Source organism: Labeo rohita, unplaced genomic scaffold, assembly GCF_022985175.1.
Source record: "Labeo rohita strain BAU-BD-2019 unplaced genomic scaffold, IGBB_LRoh.1.0 scaffold_166, whole genome shotgun sequence".
In the NCBI taxonomy this organism is placed as follows: Eukaryota; Metazoa; Chordata; class Actinopteri; order Cypriniformes; family Cyprinidae; genus Labeo; species Labeo rohita.
This window is the reverse complement of record NW_026127846.1, coordinates 45,968-65,505: the sequence shown is the minus strand read 5'-3', so window position 1 is coordinate 65,505 and position 19,538 is coordinate 45,968. Positions and strand designations below refer to the sequence as shown.

The window sequence follows — 19,538 nt, the reverse complement described above, 5'->3', positions numbered from 1 at the left end:
TAAATATATAAACAACATAAACAACACTTCTCAATGTTTCATGCTGATGTGCAAAACTGATGTGATACAATTAAGAAGGTAAACAATTAAACTTATTACTGAAATACTTATATTGAATTCTACAAAAAGTGAAATCCTCATATAAAATAACACATTACACTTGTTTAGACATACAGTATCAGACTTTTTTGTCCCGACCATTGCTATGGTTATCACTATCAATTGTTGTGGTTTCTGATTCAATCCACCATTTAAAAAAAAATATTGTCAATCCAGAAATTGTGCAATGTGCTGTTAGAAACATGACAAAAGTATCATGCACAAAAACCAAGCAAAGAGCGCTCCAGTTATAACCACTGAAGTTCAACACCACCAACTTGCTGACTGAGCAAAACCTCTTGTTATAATAAATAAATCTGACAACACTTTACAGTCAATCTCTCTTTTTTTATTTATTATTATCATTATTAGTAGTAGTAGTAGTAGTAGTATATATTTTTTTAAATAAAATGAAGGGGTTTGTGAATATGCTTTGGCTGAACTCCATGAGCTCACTCTAAGCAAACTCCAGAGTTTTCAATGGTGTTGAGTGGATTCAGACCATAGAAAAAAAAAAAAAAAAAAAGAAATAATAATAATAATAATAAAATAAAAGATGGACAATGCATTTCCACTATATATAAGTGAAGCCAAAATATCCTAAATATGGCCGATGTCATCTTGGGCCTATGACATCATTTGGAGCCCAGGTCTGCACAGTAGTGATCATGAGGTGGAGCCACGGTATCAAAGTCTCGCCGAAACTCCCACAGACCCAGTCACAAGCTCACAATCATGATGCCACACACCGTTTTTATAGTATCAAATGACTAAAAGCTAACATGTTAGAAAAACAAACACTTCGCTTGACAAGAGCTAGCTAAAATGATGGAAACCATCTTTGAGAAAAATAGTTTTGAAGTGTGATTTTATTTTTTTTTTTTATTTTTTATTTTTTTTTTTTGGGTTCACATCACATTAGTTTACATGAAGATGGTGGGGTTTATGACCTGTACTGCAGCCAGCCATCAAAATGTTTTGGCTTCACTTTTCAGGACATGTGTAGCACATTTGATTCAGACCGATGTAAACACATCTGATTGGTCATTACGTTCACATACTCAAGAGATGTCTGTGATTGGCTGCAATGTTCAATCTTAAATAGAAACCTTTAGTGCTTTTTCACTGCATAAATACACACAGGAGCATTAACATTATGTCAATATTCACAGTATTCTGTTATTTTGTATACTGATCCACTGATCTATATGCAACAGTATACATTTACATCTCTATTATAGATGTGGTTTGATCCATCTTGTTGCTCTGTTGTCACTTTTGTCGGTTTTGCATCAGTTTGGATAACACTGCCACATAGTGCCAGCGTATTAAGTACTGAAATGAGCAAAATCATGATATTGTACTGTTTGAAATTTACACCGGTATTTTTCCAGTTCCCATATAGCACACAACACTATGACTTCTGATAGTCTTCTGATAGTCTTTGATAGCCTTCTGATAGTTGGGACGAATTACCAGAATTGAGCAGTGTATGTATTGCACTACATTCAAAAGGTGTGTGAATGATTAATTTGCATATTATTATTTGAGCTGTATCCAAAGACAAAAGATGTCTAAAAAATGTCACACTTTCACAAAGTAATGTTTAAATGGGTCATGTTTATATTTCATATCATGATTAATAATACTACATGCACTGATTTTTAAACCACTTCATACTAAAGGCATGTAAAATGTAAATCATTCTTAATGTTTAATTGATCATTCATTTTAATGACATATTTTCCAGAATATTGACAATTGCAATTACACTGAAGATGGAAAATTACATTTACTGAAGCACAGAAGGAAAGACATTTGTGTTTATATGGTCCCTTTTTTAATTCTCAAAACACCAAGAAATAAAAAACTTAGTCTAAAACAGAAAAGTCCCAATATATTTAAAATCAATAGATCTTTGGAAGTTCAGAGAGCACTCATTTTCTTCTTGAGTGATAATCAAACTAGAAATTACTTTTAGCATGAAAACACAGAATATATAGTAAACCTTTACCCAACATATTCTGCTGCTGTGATCTAATTTGTATGTGTATGATGAAAGAACATACTGAGCATTATGAACCTAGTTTGGTATCTGAGGTTCCAGTGATTGCAGTGCGACTTTTAATTCATTCAGAATCTCTTTTAACTCCTTTTTAGTCTCCCTTATTTTGTTCACAAATTTCATGATCTCAGACCGCAGCTCTTGCTCTTTTTTGTTGGTGGAAGCAGAGTCTCTGCGAATGTTGTGAATTTCTTTGGAGTCGAGGGCAACAAAGAAGATGTCAACAGCTACAAAAAGCCCAGTCAAAACCCCTGTAGCCACTTCAGCCACACGCACAACTCTGGCGGTCTGAGCTGCAATTCTCCCAACACTTGTGACTTGAGCTAAACGGACAAGCTCTGCAACTCCTCCCAGCCCTCGCCCAAGTCGAGCTCCAGCACTTATCAATGTATTTTCCCCAGATTGTGCATTCAACCATGATTCATTGCTTTCAGATAACAGTCTCTGAGTTTCTACTGCTATCTGGATGTTTTGGATGCAGTAGCTTGTGGAGGTAATTTTTTCTTGCATGTCTGTAATGAGCAATTTGACCTTTTGGCGGTCTGAACGCTGGTTAACCATCTTTGTTATGTTGCTCACACCAGATGCAACTCCACCAGCTACAGCCACACCGATTCCCACTCCTGTGACAATCAGAGAAGCTCCAAGAGTAAAAGGAGTGAGAATAAGTCCAACTATAGATGTGATTCCTCCAGCCAAACCTACTACACCTCCTGCAAGACTGCCAACTGTTGTGTTGAAGTGGACTCTCTCCAAACCATCGGCCAGCTCTTCCAGTACCTTTAGACTGACTTGAGACTCAACAGGTGCCTCTTGACTGTCTTCAGACTCATTAGTTGCCTCTTCATCATTTTTACATACATTAAGCTTGTTAACAGTTTTTGTGCTCTGGAAAAAATCAAGTGTACTGAAATAAAGGTTTTGTGTTCATTCTGGGTTTAATATTTTTAATTTCATTAACATTAGTTCCAGTGTCTGAAACACTGTTAGTTTATGACTTTAGGAGACTACAGCAACATATATAAAAAAGTGAACATTGTAGTAAACTCACCATTTCATAAAGGTGTTGAATAAGGAAAGGCCTCATCAAGATCTCATTGACAGAAGGGCGATTCGCTGGATCGATCTGAAGTGTGTCTTTTACAAGCTGACGAAGGTCCTCAGAGAAGTTCATAGGAAGAGCTTCATAGGAACCGTTTAGTATCTTTGGAATAATATCAGCTGTGCGTTTTTCCTGCAAACTAAAGACAGGCATAAATATGAGTCTACTAGTTTGTAAGTAGTTTAAATAAATAAATAAAAATAAAAATAAAAATAATAATCAACAGCAGTAGCAGTGGACAAAACATTTGACAAACAGTCATCCCACCTACAAGTCCAAATCAAAGTTCAGTCAAAGTAGCGGGGCTTGCAAAATTTTAAAATCCCTTCAGGCAGGCACTTTGGGCTATAAATTTAACTATAGCCCAAAAATAAATCAATAAATCAATACATAAAATGTGTATATATATATATATATATATATACACATTTTATATATATATATATATATATATATATATATATAAAGTTATGAGTTTAAATGTTAATCAAAAACATTTTCAAAACACAAATATCAACAAATTTCAAGGAAGGAATTTTATTTCACTATTTATAGGTTATCTGCAGGATTTTTAAAAATCAATCCAAGGCTTTCTATGACCCTGTTTACGACCTGCACAAATAAAATTAACACTGTATGAGTGGGGTAGGGCAATATCTGTGGTAACATACTAAACTGTGAATTGACATGTTTCACATTTCAGATACAAAAACAAAAAGTATTTTAAAATGATAAACACCACATTTCTGCCTCTACTTTTTTGTTTTCAGAAAAAAATAAAATAAAATAAGTGAGTGTTTGCTTGAAACAAGCAAAATAATCTGCCAATGAGGTAAGCAAAATAATCTTGTTTTCTGCATGATACCTTGAAAAACCAAATTAAATTTTAAATTGAACTAGAATATGATGATATGTAAAAGAATATGAGAGAGTAAAGAAAACATGTATAATAATCTGGAAACATGCTCAATATCTGATCAAAGAAAAATCTTACAGCACACTTCTGCATGCACATCTCATAGATGATACAGCCCAGATTCCAGATTTCTCTTTAAAAAAAAGAAAGAAAGAAAGAAAGAAAAGTGAAAAATTATAAAGGTTAGAGTTTCAGTATTAAACTATGGAAATACGTAAAAATGTATTATGTTTATTACGATTTCTCATCATAAGGTCCGCCTTTCAAAATCTCAGGTGCAATGTATGAGAGTGCTTCGGTGTTTGCTGTTTGTGTACCACTGGACCTAGTAGAAACAGAAATACGCGTTACAGAAAAGAAAGTAAAGAAAGTATACAGAAAGTATTTTATGCACAGGGCATTGCATTAACAATAAGACTAGGCAGGGTTAAAGCCCGCTGGGGCCCAAGCAAGGAGGGGTCCATTGATTGGCTGTGAAGTAGATTTATTGGCCATCGGTAGTGCCGATCGCCAAAGCCCCATCACGGCCCCCCACTTATTAGCGCTGTTATTTAGTGGAGCTTTTCCATAAATTCCAAGCATCGCTGTGCCTGATGGCCGCATTCACGGTGCAGCATTTTTTTCACCTTCACTCTTCACTTCATTTTGGTGTCATCTGGAAATGATTTTTATAAATACAAATATAAGCTATTCTTTGATAAATACAAATATAAGTATCCATTGGAGGGTAATGTGGTAGGTCTATGTAGCATAAAATTATAAAAGTCGTATTTAGATAACCAATATGTATACATTAATGTTACGTTGTAGCAACAATTTGAGCATGTTGTATGCACTTCATTTTCACTGAAGCAAATCAGTCGCTTAGGCCTACGTCCGCCCGTGATTTACGCATATTAAATAGTTTTTGTCAAGTCATGTCAAGTCAATGAAATGAGTGCATACAGTACCATTCATGAATTACTCCAAACTCTCCCAGACGAATGGTTCCACATGCAGTGAAAAATAAGCTCTGTCACAAGAAAACACACCTGCAGTAAGTTTCATTTTTAGAAAAGCTTTGAGTAGCTGCAATATTATTTGTAAATAATTAAGGCAAGACACAAAATGAAACATACACTTTTAACCTGGCTTTATCCAGTGTTCTGATTTTTGCCCTAGACATTTATGCAAATTAGTGCACATTCATTTAGATAATGCCTCATTTGCCTATTTAGACCTAAAAAATGAGAAAATAAAAAATAAATAAATAAATAAATAAATAAATAAATAAATAAATAAACTGGGAAGTTCGGTAAGTGTTTTTTTTTTTTTTGTTTGTTTGTTTGTTTGTTTGATTGTTTGTTTTATAACCCTATAGTCACCTGGGGTGTATTGCTGTATTGGATTAATATGATTCATTTTATGACCTTCCTAGTTTTAAAAAAATTTCAGAATTTAGCTTTTTTAATATATTCTGTATTCTGTCTATCAGCATGTGGTGTATAGGAACTTTTGTTACAAAAATGTTATTATTTTTATTTTATTTTTTATTTTTTCTGCACTAGCTATTTTGTGTTCTGTTGCTCTCAAGTCTTTAGAAATCAATCACAAGACCAGAGTAAAGCAGGTTTAATATCAATTTAATTGATGTCAATATGCATAAACATAACTAATTATTTATCAGCTTTACAACAAACTTTACATTAACACATTTACATTTTTTTACTTTTCAAAAGTGCAGTGAAGCCAATTTTGAAGCTAAGAAACAAAAGTCTTTCATTTTACCTGAATCTTCAATTATGATAATCTGATTAAACATTACAGAACATGTTGAAAAAAAAAAAAATAAAAAAATAAAAAATATATATATATATATATATATATATATATATATATATACACTACCGTTCAAAAGTTTGGGGTCAGTACTTTTATATATATATAAGAAATTAATACTTTTATTCACCAATGATGTATTAAGTTATTATTATTAAAAGTTAATAATAAATCATTTACATTGTTATAAAATATTTATAGTTTGAATAAACACTGTACTTTTTAAACTTGTTATTCATGAAAGAATCCTGAAAAAAAAAAAAAAAAAAAAAAAAAATTACAGGTTCCAAAAAATATTTGGCAGCACAACTGTTGATATTATCCAACATTGATCATTCTAATAATAAATCCACATGTTAGAATGATTTCTGAAGGATCACGTGACACTTAAGACTGGAGTAACAGCTGATAAAAATTCAGCTTTTCATCACAGGAATAAATTCTATTTTAAAGTATGTTAAAAAAAAAAAAAAAAAAAAAAAACAACAACATTATTTTATATTGTAAAAACATTTTGTAATATTACTGTTTTTTTTCTATATTTTTAATCAAATAAATGCAGCCTTGATGAGCATAAGAGACTACTTTAAAGACTATTACAAGTCTTACTGACCCCAAACTTTTGTACGGTAGTGTGTATATATATATATATATATATATAAACCTATGCACAAAATAATTGTTTACATCATGAATTTAAAAAACTGTAAGTGCATTTCCATTGTATGCATTAGTTGTGCATGAAAAGAGTTACATTGTACCTTGGGCTGCAGGTTTTTATGCAGGATCTGTTGATCATGCAGATGCTTTAATGCCATGCAGATCTTCACAGTCCAGTCCAGAATCTGTAAATGTCCAAAATTAAAATGTGAAAAAAAACGTTATTGTAGTAGTTCTGTATTTTTAGGGCTATTGTGAAACACAAAGTTACATTTGTGTTTTTTTAATAGAATGGAAGAGTCACAAGTTCATTTTTATAACTGTACTTGTTAACTGCTCAAAAACAACTTGAGGTTGATTTTGATCAAAAACAATAGCTTATTTAAAATGCAAATTCTCTGCCAGTAGCTGGCAGTAATGGCTCTACATAAAGCAGCATTACGCTAAATGACAGTTGATCTTAATTTAAGACTTTTTAGGGACCCACAGTCACCTTGTATTTAATATAGCCTGTTGGGCAGGGCGGAGATATTTTTTGGTAGCTCAACTGTAAGACACAGTAGCCCTTGAATGCCAAGCTACTGATTTTGTGGGCCCTAATTTCTGATTTTTTTTTTTTTTTTTTTTTTAATTTAAAAGACAATCACAATTTCTATTTCATGCTGACTTTAAAGTTCCCAATTTAAAAAAACAGAATATAGAAAACATTCAGCCTAACAACACATGAACACCAATAAAATCACAATATCAGTTCCCATTTAAAGATAATATTACATTTAGGTTAATGCAATCTTTTAGGTTTTTATCTCATCAGCTCTTTTTGCCTCTTCCTTAGATGGGGACAACTTATAATAATTCTCTAAGATTAAATATCACCCTATCTTATACAAACATACCTCAGTTTCCTTCTTTTTATCTTTGATTTTCTGAGAAACATCTCCACCCTCACAGAGCTCCATTACAATATACAAGCAGTCACGATCTGAAAGCAGTTCAGTGCATTACAGTGTACTTAATGTTTGCATGTGAATTGCATAGCCCTGAATGTAATGATTTATCAATGTAAAGTTTCTTTTTTACCTTTGATGATTTCCTTATGATCGACTATGTGTGGGTGATTGAGCTTTTGGATAAAGCCTGATGCTTCATTCTAAAAACAGACAGAAACAGAGTCAGAATTTCTGTCTTTCTATTTAAATATAATTATAAGCAAAGTGTCCATCTTACCTGGTCAGCTTTCAGCTTTTTAATGATAAACTGATCACCATCTTTATTTTTCACCATGATTTCATTGTCTTGTTCACTCATCACAGTGTAGCCTTTTTCTTGTAGAATTGACTGTTTGCTCCCCATATCTGAAAATTTCTATTTAATAATAATAATAATAAATATAGCTGCAAGCAGCAATTGCGGGGCCAAGCACAACAGAGGCAGGATGAGGAGCTAAGCATGGCAAGGAGCAACAGACCGACTGTAACAATGAGTAACTAAAGTCATTTTAGGATGATATCAGTTGAAATGGCTGAAAAATCATAAATACAACCAATAATATAATTTAATGGCTTATCACTTTTGACCAATAGGTGGTGCTGTTTTCAAATTTATGTGATGCGTTCTGTGTGAGGTGACAATGACACACATGAATTTTGGTGTCATTATGCCAAAGCTTTACAGAGATACAGCCTCAGAATCATTCTGGCATCAAGCCTAAAATCTGTAGTGGCGCTGTATGAAAACGGTTTACTCTATCGACACGAAATCCATAACTTTAGGTCAGGACAGTCCGAAGATGATCAGACTCAATTTTGGTGAAAATCCGATCAACGGTCTAGGAGGAGTACGAACAAGTAGGTTTTGTACATTAATCAAAATGGCGGAAAAGAAAGTTCAGCGAAGTGTGGTATATTTGGTATGCATGTTGTCGGCATCACCCAAGGAATATTTTGACACCCGTTTTATTACAATAGGCTAATGCAATCAGAAGTTATTAGCATTTTTGGAAATTTCATTATTAATGTTTAATAAATGGTGTATTACTTCTGACCAATAGGTGGCGCTGTTACCAAATTGATGTGGTGTGGTCAGTGTGATGTGTCAATGGCACATATAAAATTTGGTGTCAATATCTCAAGGCTTTGCAGAGATATAGCCTCAGATGCAATTTGGCATCTTTCCAGTAAATTCGTTGATGCGCTAAACGAAAACGGTTTCGTGTATCGACACAAAATCCATAACTTTTTGCCAGCATGGTCGGAAGATGATCTGAGTCAAATTTGGTGAAAATTGGACTAACGGTCTAGGAGGAGTTCGAAAAAGTAGGTTTTCAACATGAATCAAAATGGCGGAGAGGAAGTTTGGCCAATTTCGGCATAATGGATATCAATGTCCTCGGCTTGACCCAAGGAATCTATCAAAATCAGTTTTATTTCAATAGGCTAATGTACGCAAAAGTTATTAGCATTTTTCGAAATTTCGTTATATCTTTTGACCACAAGGTGGCGCTGGCCCAAAAATTTTTATGTACATTCAGGGCATGGTGCCGAACATTTTTGTAATTAATGTCGAAACGATACGCTAATCTGTTCTCAAGATACAGCATTTTAAAGCTAAATTCAAAATGGCCGACACCCAAAATGGCAGACATGGGAAAATTGGATATGGTTCGACTCGGTATGACGCACCGAATCTAAAGAGACCAGTTTTGTGATTTTTGGACAAATCATTCAGACGTTATAAAGAAAAATAGCCATTTTTCGTGTCTCCTGACCACTAGGGGGCACTGCACCGAAACACTGCAGTTAGCCTCAGGTCATGGTTGTTATAACACACACCAAGTTTGGTGTCAATATGCCAAACTGTTACGGAGATATAGCCTCACATTGATTTTTGCTAGCTTTTCGTAGAATTCTTTCGCGTGTTATTCGTGAACGGCTGGACGAATCGACTTGAATTCCATAACTTTTTGCCAGCGTGGTCTGAAGATGATCTGGATCAATTTTTGTGACAATCGGTGCAACGGCCTAGGACGAGTTCAAAAAAGTAGGTTTTACGAACAATTGAGAATAGCGAAAAAACTAAACCTTACGATTTTTGAATTTTGGTGTCCATTCCACTCGGCATAAGCCAAGGAATCAGAGGGAAACAATTTTTTTGTTGTGTGCCTTACGGTTCAAACGTTATTAGCATAAATCTTTTGAAAGTTTGGACAAGTGGTGGCGCTAGAGAGTTTGAGTTAGAGACTCCAAACTTGCTATGGTTAATGTTGGGACTGTCCTCTATCAGTGTGCAAAATTATACAACTTTCCCGCAAGCGGTTCTATGGGCTGCCATAGACTTGCGGCGGAAGAGGAAGAAGAAGAAGAAGAAGAAGAAGAAGAAGCGGAATAATAATAACGCCAACGGATACAATAGGTGCCACCGCACCTATATTTCAAAAGTTCTGCAGCCAAATTACTCTCCACACGCAAACACATTTAAGTACTGATCTTTCTAAAGATTTTTTCATATATCTAAAGGTGTAGAGATCATGTTCTTACTGAGTGGGAATCTAAATTGAGCTCGCAACTCATCTTACAATAATGAGACGGTATAAAAAATCATTATACTGTAATCCCAGTGGGTTTATAAGCTATTCTTTGTAAAGCAGAAATATTTTTATTGTAAAAACTGATATACATGCACAACAGAAGTAAAAGAAAATTGAAAACTAAAATGTATACTGTATTAATTTTAAAAGAGCATTTAGATTTGATATAATAAATTATTAATCAATTATATATATTCATGTATCCTATTTATTTGAAGGATATTACATTAGTAATATTACATCTGCAGTTATTTAAGTTTAAGTTTATTAATCAGTGATGCTGATGTTTTCTCTTTTTTGTTGAAGACTTCTGGATCTGATGTCATAAACCAGCACAGCAACAGTAGCCACACCCACCAAAGCAGAAAGAGCCAATCGGATCAAAGCTTCAGTAAAACCAGAACAGCAGATACTGTCTTCTGAGGGAAGAAACGATAGCATAAAACAAAACATTTTGATTCGGCTACTTTTAAAAATATATATAGTGCTGCTGTCATACCTGCACACATACCTGACAGAGTTGAGTGATGTCTAGATGTGTGGTCTGGTTGCTGATGGGATTGTTGATCACACAGCTGTAGGTGTTTTTATCCTGATATTCCACCTCCAGAGGTAGAGAGAGACTGATGCTGAGATCAGACACACTGATGCTGGACAATAAACTGTTTCCTTTGTACCAGGAGAGAGTCACATGACTCACATTCACCACTGAACACAACAGTGGTAGGTCTATGTAGCATAAAATTATAAAAATCATATTTAGATAACCAATATGTATACAATAATGTTATGTTGTAGCAGCAATTTGTATGCACTTCATATTCACTGAAGCAAATCAGTCGCTTAGGCCTACGTCCGCCCATAATTTACGCATATGTTTTTGTCAAGTCATGTCAAGTCAATGAAATGAGTGCATACAGTACCATTCATGAATCACTCCAAAGTCTCCCAGACGAATGGTTCCACATGCAGTGAAAAATAAGCTCTGTCACAAGAAAACACACATTCAGTAAGTTTCATTTTAGCAAAGCTTTCAGTATAGCTGCAATATTATTTGTAAATAATTAAGGCGAGACACAAAATGAAACCTACACTTTTAACCTGGCTTTATTCAGTGTTCTGATTTTTGCCCTAGACATTTATGCAAATGAGTGCACATTTATTTAGATAATGCCTCATTTGCCTATTTAGACCTAAAAATTGAAAAAAAAAATAAAATAAAATAAATAAATAAATAAATAAATAAATCAACTGGGAAGTTCGGTAAGTGTTTTTTGTTTGTTTGTTTGTTTGTTTGTTTGTTTTATAACCCTATAGTCACCTGGGGTGTATTGCTGTATTGGATTAATATGATTCATTTTATGACCTTCCTAGTTTTAAAATTTCAGAATTTAGCTTTTTTCTGTATTCTGTCTATCAGCATGTGGTGTATGGAAACTTTTGTTACAAAAATTTTATTTTTTTAATTAATTATTATTATTATTATTTTTTTTTTTTATTTTGTGTTCTGTTGCTCTCAAGTCTTTAGAAATCAATCACAAGACCAGAGTAAAGCAGGTTTAATATCAATTTAGTTGATGTCAATATGCATAAACATAACTAATTATTTATCAGCTTTACAACAAACTTTACATTAACACATTTACATTTTTTACTTTTCAAAAGTGCAGTGAAGCCAATTTTGAAGCTAAGAAACAAAAAGTCTTTCATTTTACCTGAATCTTCAATTATGATAATCTGATTAAACATTACACAACATGTTGAAAAATATATATATATATATATATATATATATATATATATATAAACCTATGCACAAAATAATTGTTTACATCATGAATTTAGAAAATGTAAATGCATTACCATTGTATGCATTAGTTGTGCATGAACAGAGTTACACTGTACCTTGGGCTGCAGGTTTTTATGCAGGATCTGTTGATCATGCAGATGCTTTAATGCCATGCAGATCTTCACAGTCCAGTCCAGAATCTGTAAATGCACAAAATTAAAATGTGAAAAAAACATTATTGTAGTAGTTCTGTATTTTTAGGGCTATTGTGAAACACAAAGTTACATTTGTGTTTTTTTAATAGAATGGAAGAGTCACAATTTCATTTTTATAACTCTACGTGTTAACTGCTCAAAAACAACTTGAGGTTGATTTTGATCAAAAACAATAGCTTATTTAAAATGCAAATTCTCTGCCAGTAGCTGGCAGTAATGGCAGTAATTAGCACTACGCTAAATGCTACTTGGCGAAATATTTCTGAAGACAGTTGATCTTAATTTAAGACTTTTTAGGGACCCACAGTTACCTTGTATTTAATATAGCCTGTTGGGCAGGGCGGAGATATATTTTGGTAGCTCAACTGTAAGACACAGTAGCCCTTGAATGCCAAGCTACTGATTTTGTAGGCCCTAATTTCAGATTTTTTTTTTTTTTTTTTTTTTATTTAAATTCATTTTAAATAAAATTCATTTTCGCTTTTATCTTTAATCAGAATAAATTCTCCCTCTTGCAGCAAAATCTTTCTCTTCTCTTCCGTTTTCTTTTCTTTGATGATATGATTTTTGGCATGACCCGTGGGGCACCTGTCAATCTCACAAGATTGACTAATAGCAAACCACACCCATCCAAACATCTAATCAATTCCCCATGGAAGAAAAAACACACACACAACCTGCCCCACATTTGTTCTTGATTGAGAAGCCGTTTCACTCTGATATATGCCACAATAGGGAAGAAAAGACAATCTTCTATTTCATGTTGACTTTAAAGTTCCCAATTTAAAAAAACAGAATACAGAAAACATTTAACCTAACAACACATGAACACCAATAAAATCACAATATCAGTTCCCATTTTAAAGATAATGTTACATTTAGGTTAATGCGATCTTTTAGGTTTTTATCTCATCAGCTCTTTTTGCCCCTTCCTTAGATGGGGACAACTTATAATAATTCTCTAAGATTAAATATCACCCTATCTTATACAAACATACCTCAGTTTCCTTCTTTTTATCTTTGATTTTCTGAGAAACATCTCCACCCTCACAGAGCTCCATTACAAGATACAAGCAGTCACCATCTGAAAGCAGATCAATGCATTACAGTGTACTTAATGTTTGCATGTGAACACTGCATAGCCCTGAATGTAATGATTTATCAGTGTAAAGTTTCTTTTTTACCTTTGATGATTTCCTTATGATGGACTATGTGTGGGTGATTGAGCTTTTGGAGAAAGTCTGATGCTTCATTCTAAAAACAGACAGAAACAGAGTCAGAATTTCTGTCTTTCTATTTAAATATAATTATAAACAAAGTGTTCATCTTACCTGGTTAGCGTTCAGCTTTTTAATGACAAACTGATCACCATCATTATTTTTCACCATGATTTCATTGTCTTGTTCACTCATCACAGTGTAGCCTTTTTCTTGTAGAACTGACTGTTTGCTCCCCATATCTGAAAATTTCTATTTAATAATAATAATAATAATAATAATAATGCATTTTATTTTAATACACTTGTCTTAAACCCGAAGCGCTACAACATCATAAAATAATAAAATAATAACTATGTAATAACAAAGTGCACTTAATGACAATAAAAAGCTAAAAAGTCTTTAAAGACTTCTAAAAACAGTCCAGTGTTGGACAGTATCTAATCACCAAAGGAAGAACATTCCATAAACATGAAAAAGAAACAGAAACGCTTCACCCCAATAACAATTTACATGAAGGCTACTGAAATATACATGACCAAGAGGAGTGCAGGGAATGAGCTGGAGTGTAAGAGACAACTACACAGTAAAAATAAAAAACACAATTTGTTGAGTCAGCTTAAAATAATTTGTTACCCTGCTGCCTTAAAATTTTAAGTTCAGTCAACTAAAATAAGTTTATTCAACTTGAAATGTTAAGTTGTACTGAGTAACAACTTGGATATTTGTGTTTGCTAAACTTAACAGATGGGTAAGTAACCCAGCTGCCTTTAAAACTTTAAGTTGATTCAACTCAAATATCTAAGTTGTCACTTAGTATAATTTAACATTTCAAGTTGAATAAAGTTTTTTTTTTTTTTTGACTGAACATAAAATTTTAAGGCAGCCAGGTTACAAATTATTTTAAGTTCACTCAACAAATAGTTTTTTACAGTGTAAGCCGCAGAGATATGAATAGCTTTATATGACAGAATCAGTATTTTAAGTTCAAGACGTGCCTGTATTAGTATATGTCAGTACCCAAATTCTGAATATATTGCAATTTCTTCATAGACTTGTAAGTGAGACCAAAATAAAGTGCATTGTAATAATCAAGCCTCAAGCTAATAAAGGCATGAATAAGCATTTCTGCATAAGGCAGTGATAAAGAAGGTTGAAGACTAGCGATTACTTAGAAGGGGTAAAAAAAAAAAAAAAAAAAAAAAAAAATTGAGGCCATTTTAATATTGGAATCAAACATCAGTTGTGGATAAAATATAACACCATAAGTTCAATTAAAGGCTTTAAAATAATAATTTTTTAAAGAAATCATTAAAAATACAATTTGTGAATCAATTCAGCTGTACTTTAGTAATGACAAATTGCTGGTACCTACAAGAAAACATCAGTCATTTAACTATTTTTTTATGACTTCTCTCTGATCTCTCTCTGATTCAAAATAGTGTTTGTTTTTTATTTATTTATTTATTTATTTATTTATTTTTAAGTCATACTGTTTAACTTGTCTTACCTGAACAATGCAAATAATTGAGTGATTTCTTCTTTAGTCTTTTCTTCTAAGTCCCTGTCTTTAGAAATGTTGAAAAATGTGGAAAATGTGTTTAATAATAGTCTCCTCTTCTTTTAAGGCTTGATATAAGATCTCTACAATATATGTTCCACTGAACAGAACCTGTTGTCAAATGCAGCCAATCAGGTTACATTGGCTGATATACTGTATATGAGGAAGTAGAATGTAAGTGAAAGTATGTTTATCTTATGTTATTTTTGGGCCCTCACATGATTTTTACAAACAGTGAACATGCAATTGCTGGCAGACTATCTGTAGTTTAACATAAATTACATAATTTAACAGGATAAAATGATGCACATGTGGATGTGGATATTTGGATTTTGCTTCTCACTCTTTCTTCCAAATATCCAGTGTTTTGATCATTTCCATGTCAGGTGATTTGTTTGGTCAGGGCAGGTGTTAAAGTTTATTGGTGGTTCAAATATCCAGGTTTTATGATCATACGTCATCTTTTTAGCATTGGTGTCTGTGATTAACGTTTTAGTAGTTGCAGCTCTTTCATAGATGTTGGCTTTGTGAAGTTCTCTGTAGTTGCTTTTATAAAAACAGGATCTTCAAGGTGAATACTGAGGGTTTTTTTTTTTACTTTTTGCTCAATGGTCCCGATATCACTTTCAGTTTCAGCCACTGTTATTCCTGCTTTCTGAAGTCTTGCCATGCTTTGTGTAGTCATAATCATAATTGTTGTTAAAATACCAAAATAATTTTGGCTGTTAAGGTTACAGAATCTCCTACTAAATGGGCTCCCATGATTTGCCCTTTTTGGAAAACTGACAAGTCACATTTCACCCTCAGCCTACTAAACAGAAGAAAAGCTTTAGAGATAAGGACAAATACTGTGGTTGATCTGTAGGTTAGTCATTTCAGTTTTTCCTACACAGCTTGTTATGTGACATTTTCCACAAATGTTTAAACAAACCCACATAAAAACATACAAAAGAGAGTCAATCTTCCAGCCATGAATGTACATTGAATGTACGGTTGACCTAAAATGCATCCTAACAGAGTTTTGAGAACGCAGTGGATGTGAGGGACTATAATGTGCATATGAGCTCTCTAAAGTACTGAGGGAGCTAAACCATTCCAAGTAATTAGCAAGATTTTAAAATCTATACAATGTTTAATAGGGAGCCAGTGCAGTGTTGACAGAACTGGGCTAATATGGTCATACTTTCTGTTTCTAGTAAGAACTCTAGCTGCTGCATTTTGGACCAGCTGGAGTTTGTTTATTAAGCGAGCAGAGCAACCACCCAATAAAGCATTACAATAATCTAACTTTGAGATCATAAATGCATGAATTAACATTTCGGCATTTGACATTGAGAACATAAGTCGTAACTGCAACATTTTTGAGATGAAAAATTGAGATTTGTGGTTTTGCAAATGCTAGAGATGTGGCTTTCGAAGAAAAGATTGCCATCAAATAGCACACCCAGATTCCTAACTGATGACGTAGAATTGACAAAACAGCCATGAAGTTTTAGACAGCATTTTAGGTTTTTGCGCACAGAGTTTTTAGGTCCAATAATTAACACCTCTGCTTTTTTTTTTTTTTTTTTTTTTTTTGTTGTTGTTGTTATGTTTTGTTTTTTTAATTTACCAGCAAGAAATTACTTGTCATCCAGTTTTCTATATCAACTATGCATTCCGTTTTTCTTAAATTGGTATGTTTTGCCAAGCCGCGAAGAAATATAGAGCTGAGTATCATCAGCATGACCGAGCGGGATATGCTAAACTCCCTCCTGTAGAGGAAGCCGTCGCTGCCCACCTCTGTCCTGCAGCCGCGACGAACTAAACCTTGCCGCGCCAACGCCAACGCGGGCCAGGCTGCTTCAGCGTTACATGTGATGCCGATACTCCAGGTGTATCAGGCCAAACTCCTTAAGTCTCTGGATGAAAGTGGCCCGGACCCTGAAGTTTTCAAAGAGCTCCGACGGGCTACGGATCTGGCCCTCAGGACGACAAAAATGACGGCCCGTGCGATCGGCCGCAGTATGGGTAATCTGGTAGTGCTGGATCGTCACCTATGGCTTACCCTGACTGAGTTGGAGGACACGGAAAATATGGCCCTTCTGGACGCGCCCGTGGATCCATCGGGTCTCTTCAGAGTGGCGGTGGAAACGTTCACCGAAACAAGCGCAGAAACAATCCAGGGCCATCAGCCACTTCCTGCCTAAGCGCGCCGGCATGAACCCCCCTGCGCGTTCCCGCTCATCCTCAGCACAGCGCGCGGGAAGACCGCACGCCTCGTCCTCTGCTTCGGCCCGGCTTGAACAGGAGCCAACTGTGAGACCAAGACAGCTGTGGCCGAAACGCCGTCGAGGCTCGAAGCCCCGGCAGAGACGGCAGGCCTCCGGCGCCGGATCCAAAGCCGCATTCCTGACGCTGTCTCTCGGAGGAGGAAAACTACATCCAGCGCCGAAAACGAGCCCCTGAAGAAGTCCGCTCGCTCCGCTGTGTGCGTTCATCACGCTCCCCTGCCTGTTGCGGGAAGCAAGAACAGTTGTCATGTTTGTTTTTTGACTGTTCCACTATGCAGTGCAATAAAGTAAAAAAAAAAAATGTAAAACTTACCTCAATATCAGAGCGATTTTCCTCCTCTCACTCCCCTCTACCCCACCACTCACACCCATGTGGTACTAAACTCCCCGCTCGCCAACGGCGAGTTATCCCTCACGGTGTGCAGCCCGCCTCGCCCTCTGTCATAGTTCTCAGAAGCGTGGCAGATGCTGCCAGGGGTATCGAAGTGGGTTATGAAATAAATAAAGAACGGTTACACGCTTCAGTTCTTCCGCAGACCGTCAATTCTACGAGAAGAAATACACAATCTTCTCGGGAAATGTGCTGTAGAGAAAGTGCCTCTGGCAGATCACGAGAGCGGCTTCTACAGCCGTTATTTTCTGGTGCCAAAGAAAGACGGCGGACTGAGACCAATTTTGGATTTGAGACCGTTGAACTGCGCGCTTTCGAAACGCCCATTCAAAATGATTACTCTGAAGCAAATCCTCTCACACGTCAGAGCAAGGGACTGGTTTATCTCTGTGGATTTGAAGGATGCTTATTTTCACATTCAGGTGGCCCCCCGCCACAGGCGCTTCCTGAGGTTTGCTTTCGAATATAGCGTATCAATTCACGGTCCTACCCTTTGGCTTAAGCCTGGCCCCACGTACATTTACGAAATGCATGGATGTGGCGCTTTCCCCTCTAAAGCAGAGCGGAATGCGCATCCTGAACTATCTCGACGATTGGCTAAGCTTAGCCCAATCAGAGTGACAGACGCAGATTTTTTGTTCATCTTCAGAAATTAGGGCTGACTGTAAATATGCAAAAAAAGCATACGGCCGTTGCATTTAACACAGAATTCTTGTAATTTACAAACTTAAACAATATATATGTGAAAGGGCCCGAGCCGCCGCCTATCACAATTTTTTCTCCGGAGTTACTCCACCCCTCACGTAATGCGGCATTTTCTACTTGCCACGCCCCCTGGCTTGCATGGTTTCGACTAGGTCCTGTAGACCGAGCTGTGTTTATCAGGAATACTAACGTCGTTGCAGCCTCATATGGTTCTGTCGGTGAAGCTTAACATACGTAGTTGAGCCGGGATCCGTCACTGTGACACAGCGTGATTTTATATGTTCCCCATAGCAATGTAGAAGTGACCGAATTGAAGGGGAACGCTCCGGTTACTCACGTAACCTCGGTTCCCTGAAATGAGGAAACGAGACATTGCTCTTATTGCCGTGTCACTCAGTTCAGGATCTTTAAACGTAAATTGCTTCAGTCAAGATTCTGAATGAATGGCAATCAAGCGCTGCCTTATATAGAGTGGGGCCCCCCTCATATTTCGCGCGCTTGAAGGCCATTGGCCAGTTTCACTGGCGTGATTCAATAAGGCTTCAGTAGTATTTGGAGAAAGGATATTCCCCATAGCAATGTCTCGTTCCCTCATTTCAGGGAACCGAGGTTACGTGAGTAACCGGAGCGGTAATGCAGCTAAGAAACTGAGTGGCCATGGAAAGAAAAAGAAATATCTTAATTCGTTTTTATATATCTCCTTCACATCACAATAATATTTAAAATCGCAGCTGTGCATAGTATAACTATACATGTATAATATGATAGGGGCTGCGGTTGTCTACTGCAAATAACTAATCATGAGAAGTGTTGATTTGTGCATTTGATTTAAGTTTACACCTGTTTTAAAGGAGTATATTGTATTTCCAAATAGTTCTGTAATTTTTGTTTTTATTTTAAATTACAATTCTATTAAATCTTTTTACGTGCTTTAAGTGGCAGTTGTTCTGCCTTTTCAACAACCCTTTTTGATTTCTCATAGTTGGCTTTGGTTGTGTTCTTAATAGATTCAAGCACAGAATCAGCTTGTTCTGCTGCGTTGTATCCCATACGGAAATGTAATATATGACATATATGTCCCTATATCAGAAGTGCTACTCTCATATTTGTTAAATATAGGGCAATATATTATTATCACATA

The 19,538-nt window shown here is 35.3% G+C and overlaps 1 protein-coding gene across 1 annotated transcript; it reads right to left on the bottom strand.

Annotated features, from left to right (window-relative positions):
• Positions 1-1,037: 1,037 nt before the first annotated feature.
• Positions 1,038-15,144, bottom strand: LOC127158711 (uncharacterized). The gene is made up of 11 exons (XM_051101733.1): positions 14,978-15,144; positions 13,582-13,719; positions 13,435-13,504; positions 13,249-13,334; positions 11,062-11,088; positions 6,762-6,845; positions 5,133-5,194; positions 4,421-4,507; positions 4,157-4,315; positions 3,216-3,447; positions 1,038-3,052 (listed from the first exon to the last, which is right to left on the bottom strand). Exons 2-11 carry the CDS (start codon positions 13,705-13,707, stop codon positions 2,183-2,185), a joined length of 1,803 nt encoding a protein of 600 aa, XP_050957690.1. The 5' UTR covers positions 13,708-13,719; positions 14,978-15,144; the 3' UTR covers positions 1,038-2,182.
• Positions 15,145-19,538: the final 4,394 nt, after the last annotated feature.

Excerpts from the sequence above, each read along its gene's own strand:
- LOC127158711 (XM_051101733.1), bottom strand. The coding sequence starts at position 13,707 with ATGGGGAGCAAACAGTCAGTTCTACAAGAAAAAGGCTACACTGTGATG. Across the intron at positions 13,505-13,581 it reads AAAAGCTGAACGCTAACCAG|AATGAAGCATCAGACTTTCT; the intron begins GTAAGATGAACA and ends GTCTGTTTTTAG. Across the intron at positions 4,316-4,420 it reads GGACCTTATGATGAGAAATC|AGAAATCTGGAATCTGGGCT; the intron begins GTAATAAACATA and ends TTTTTTTTAAAG.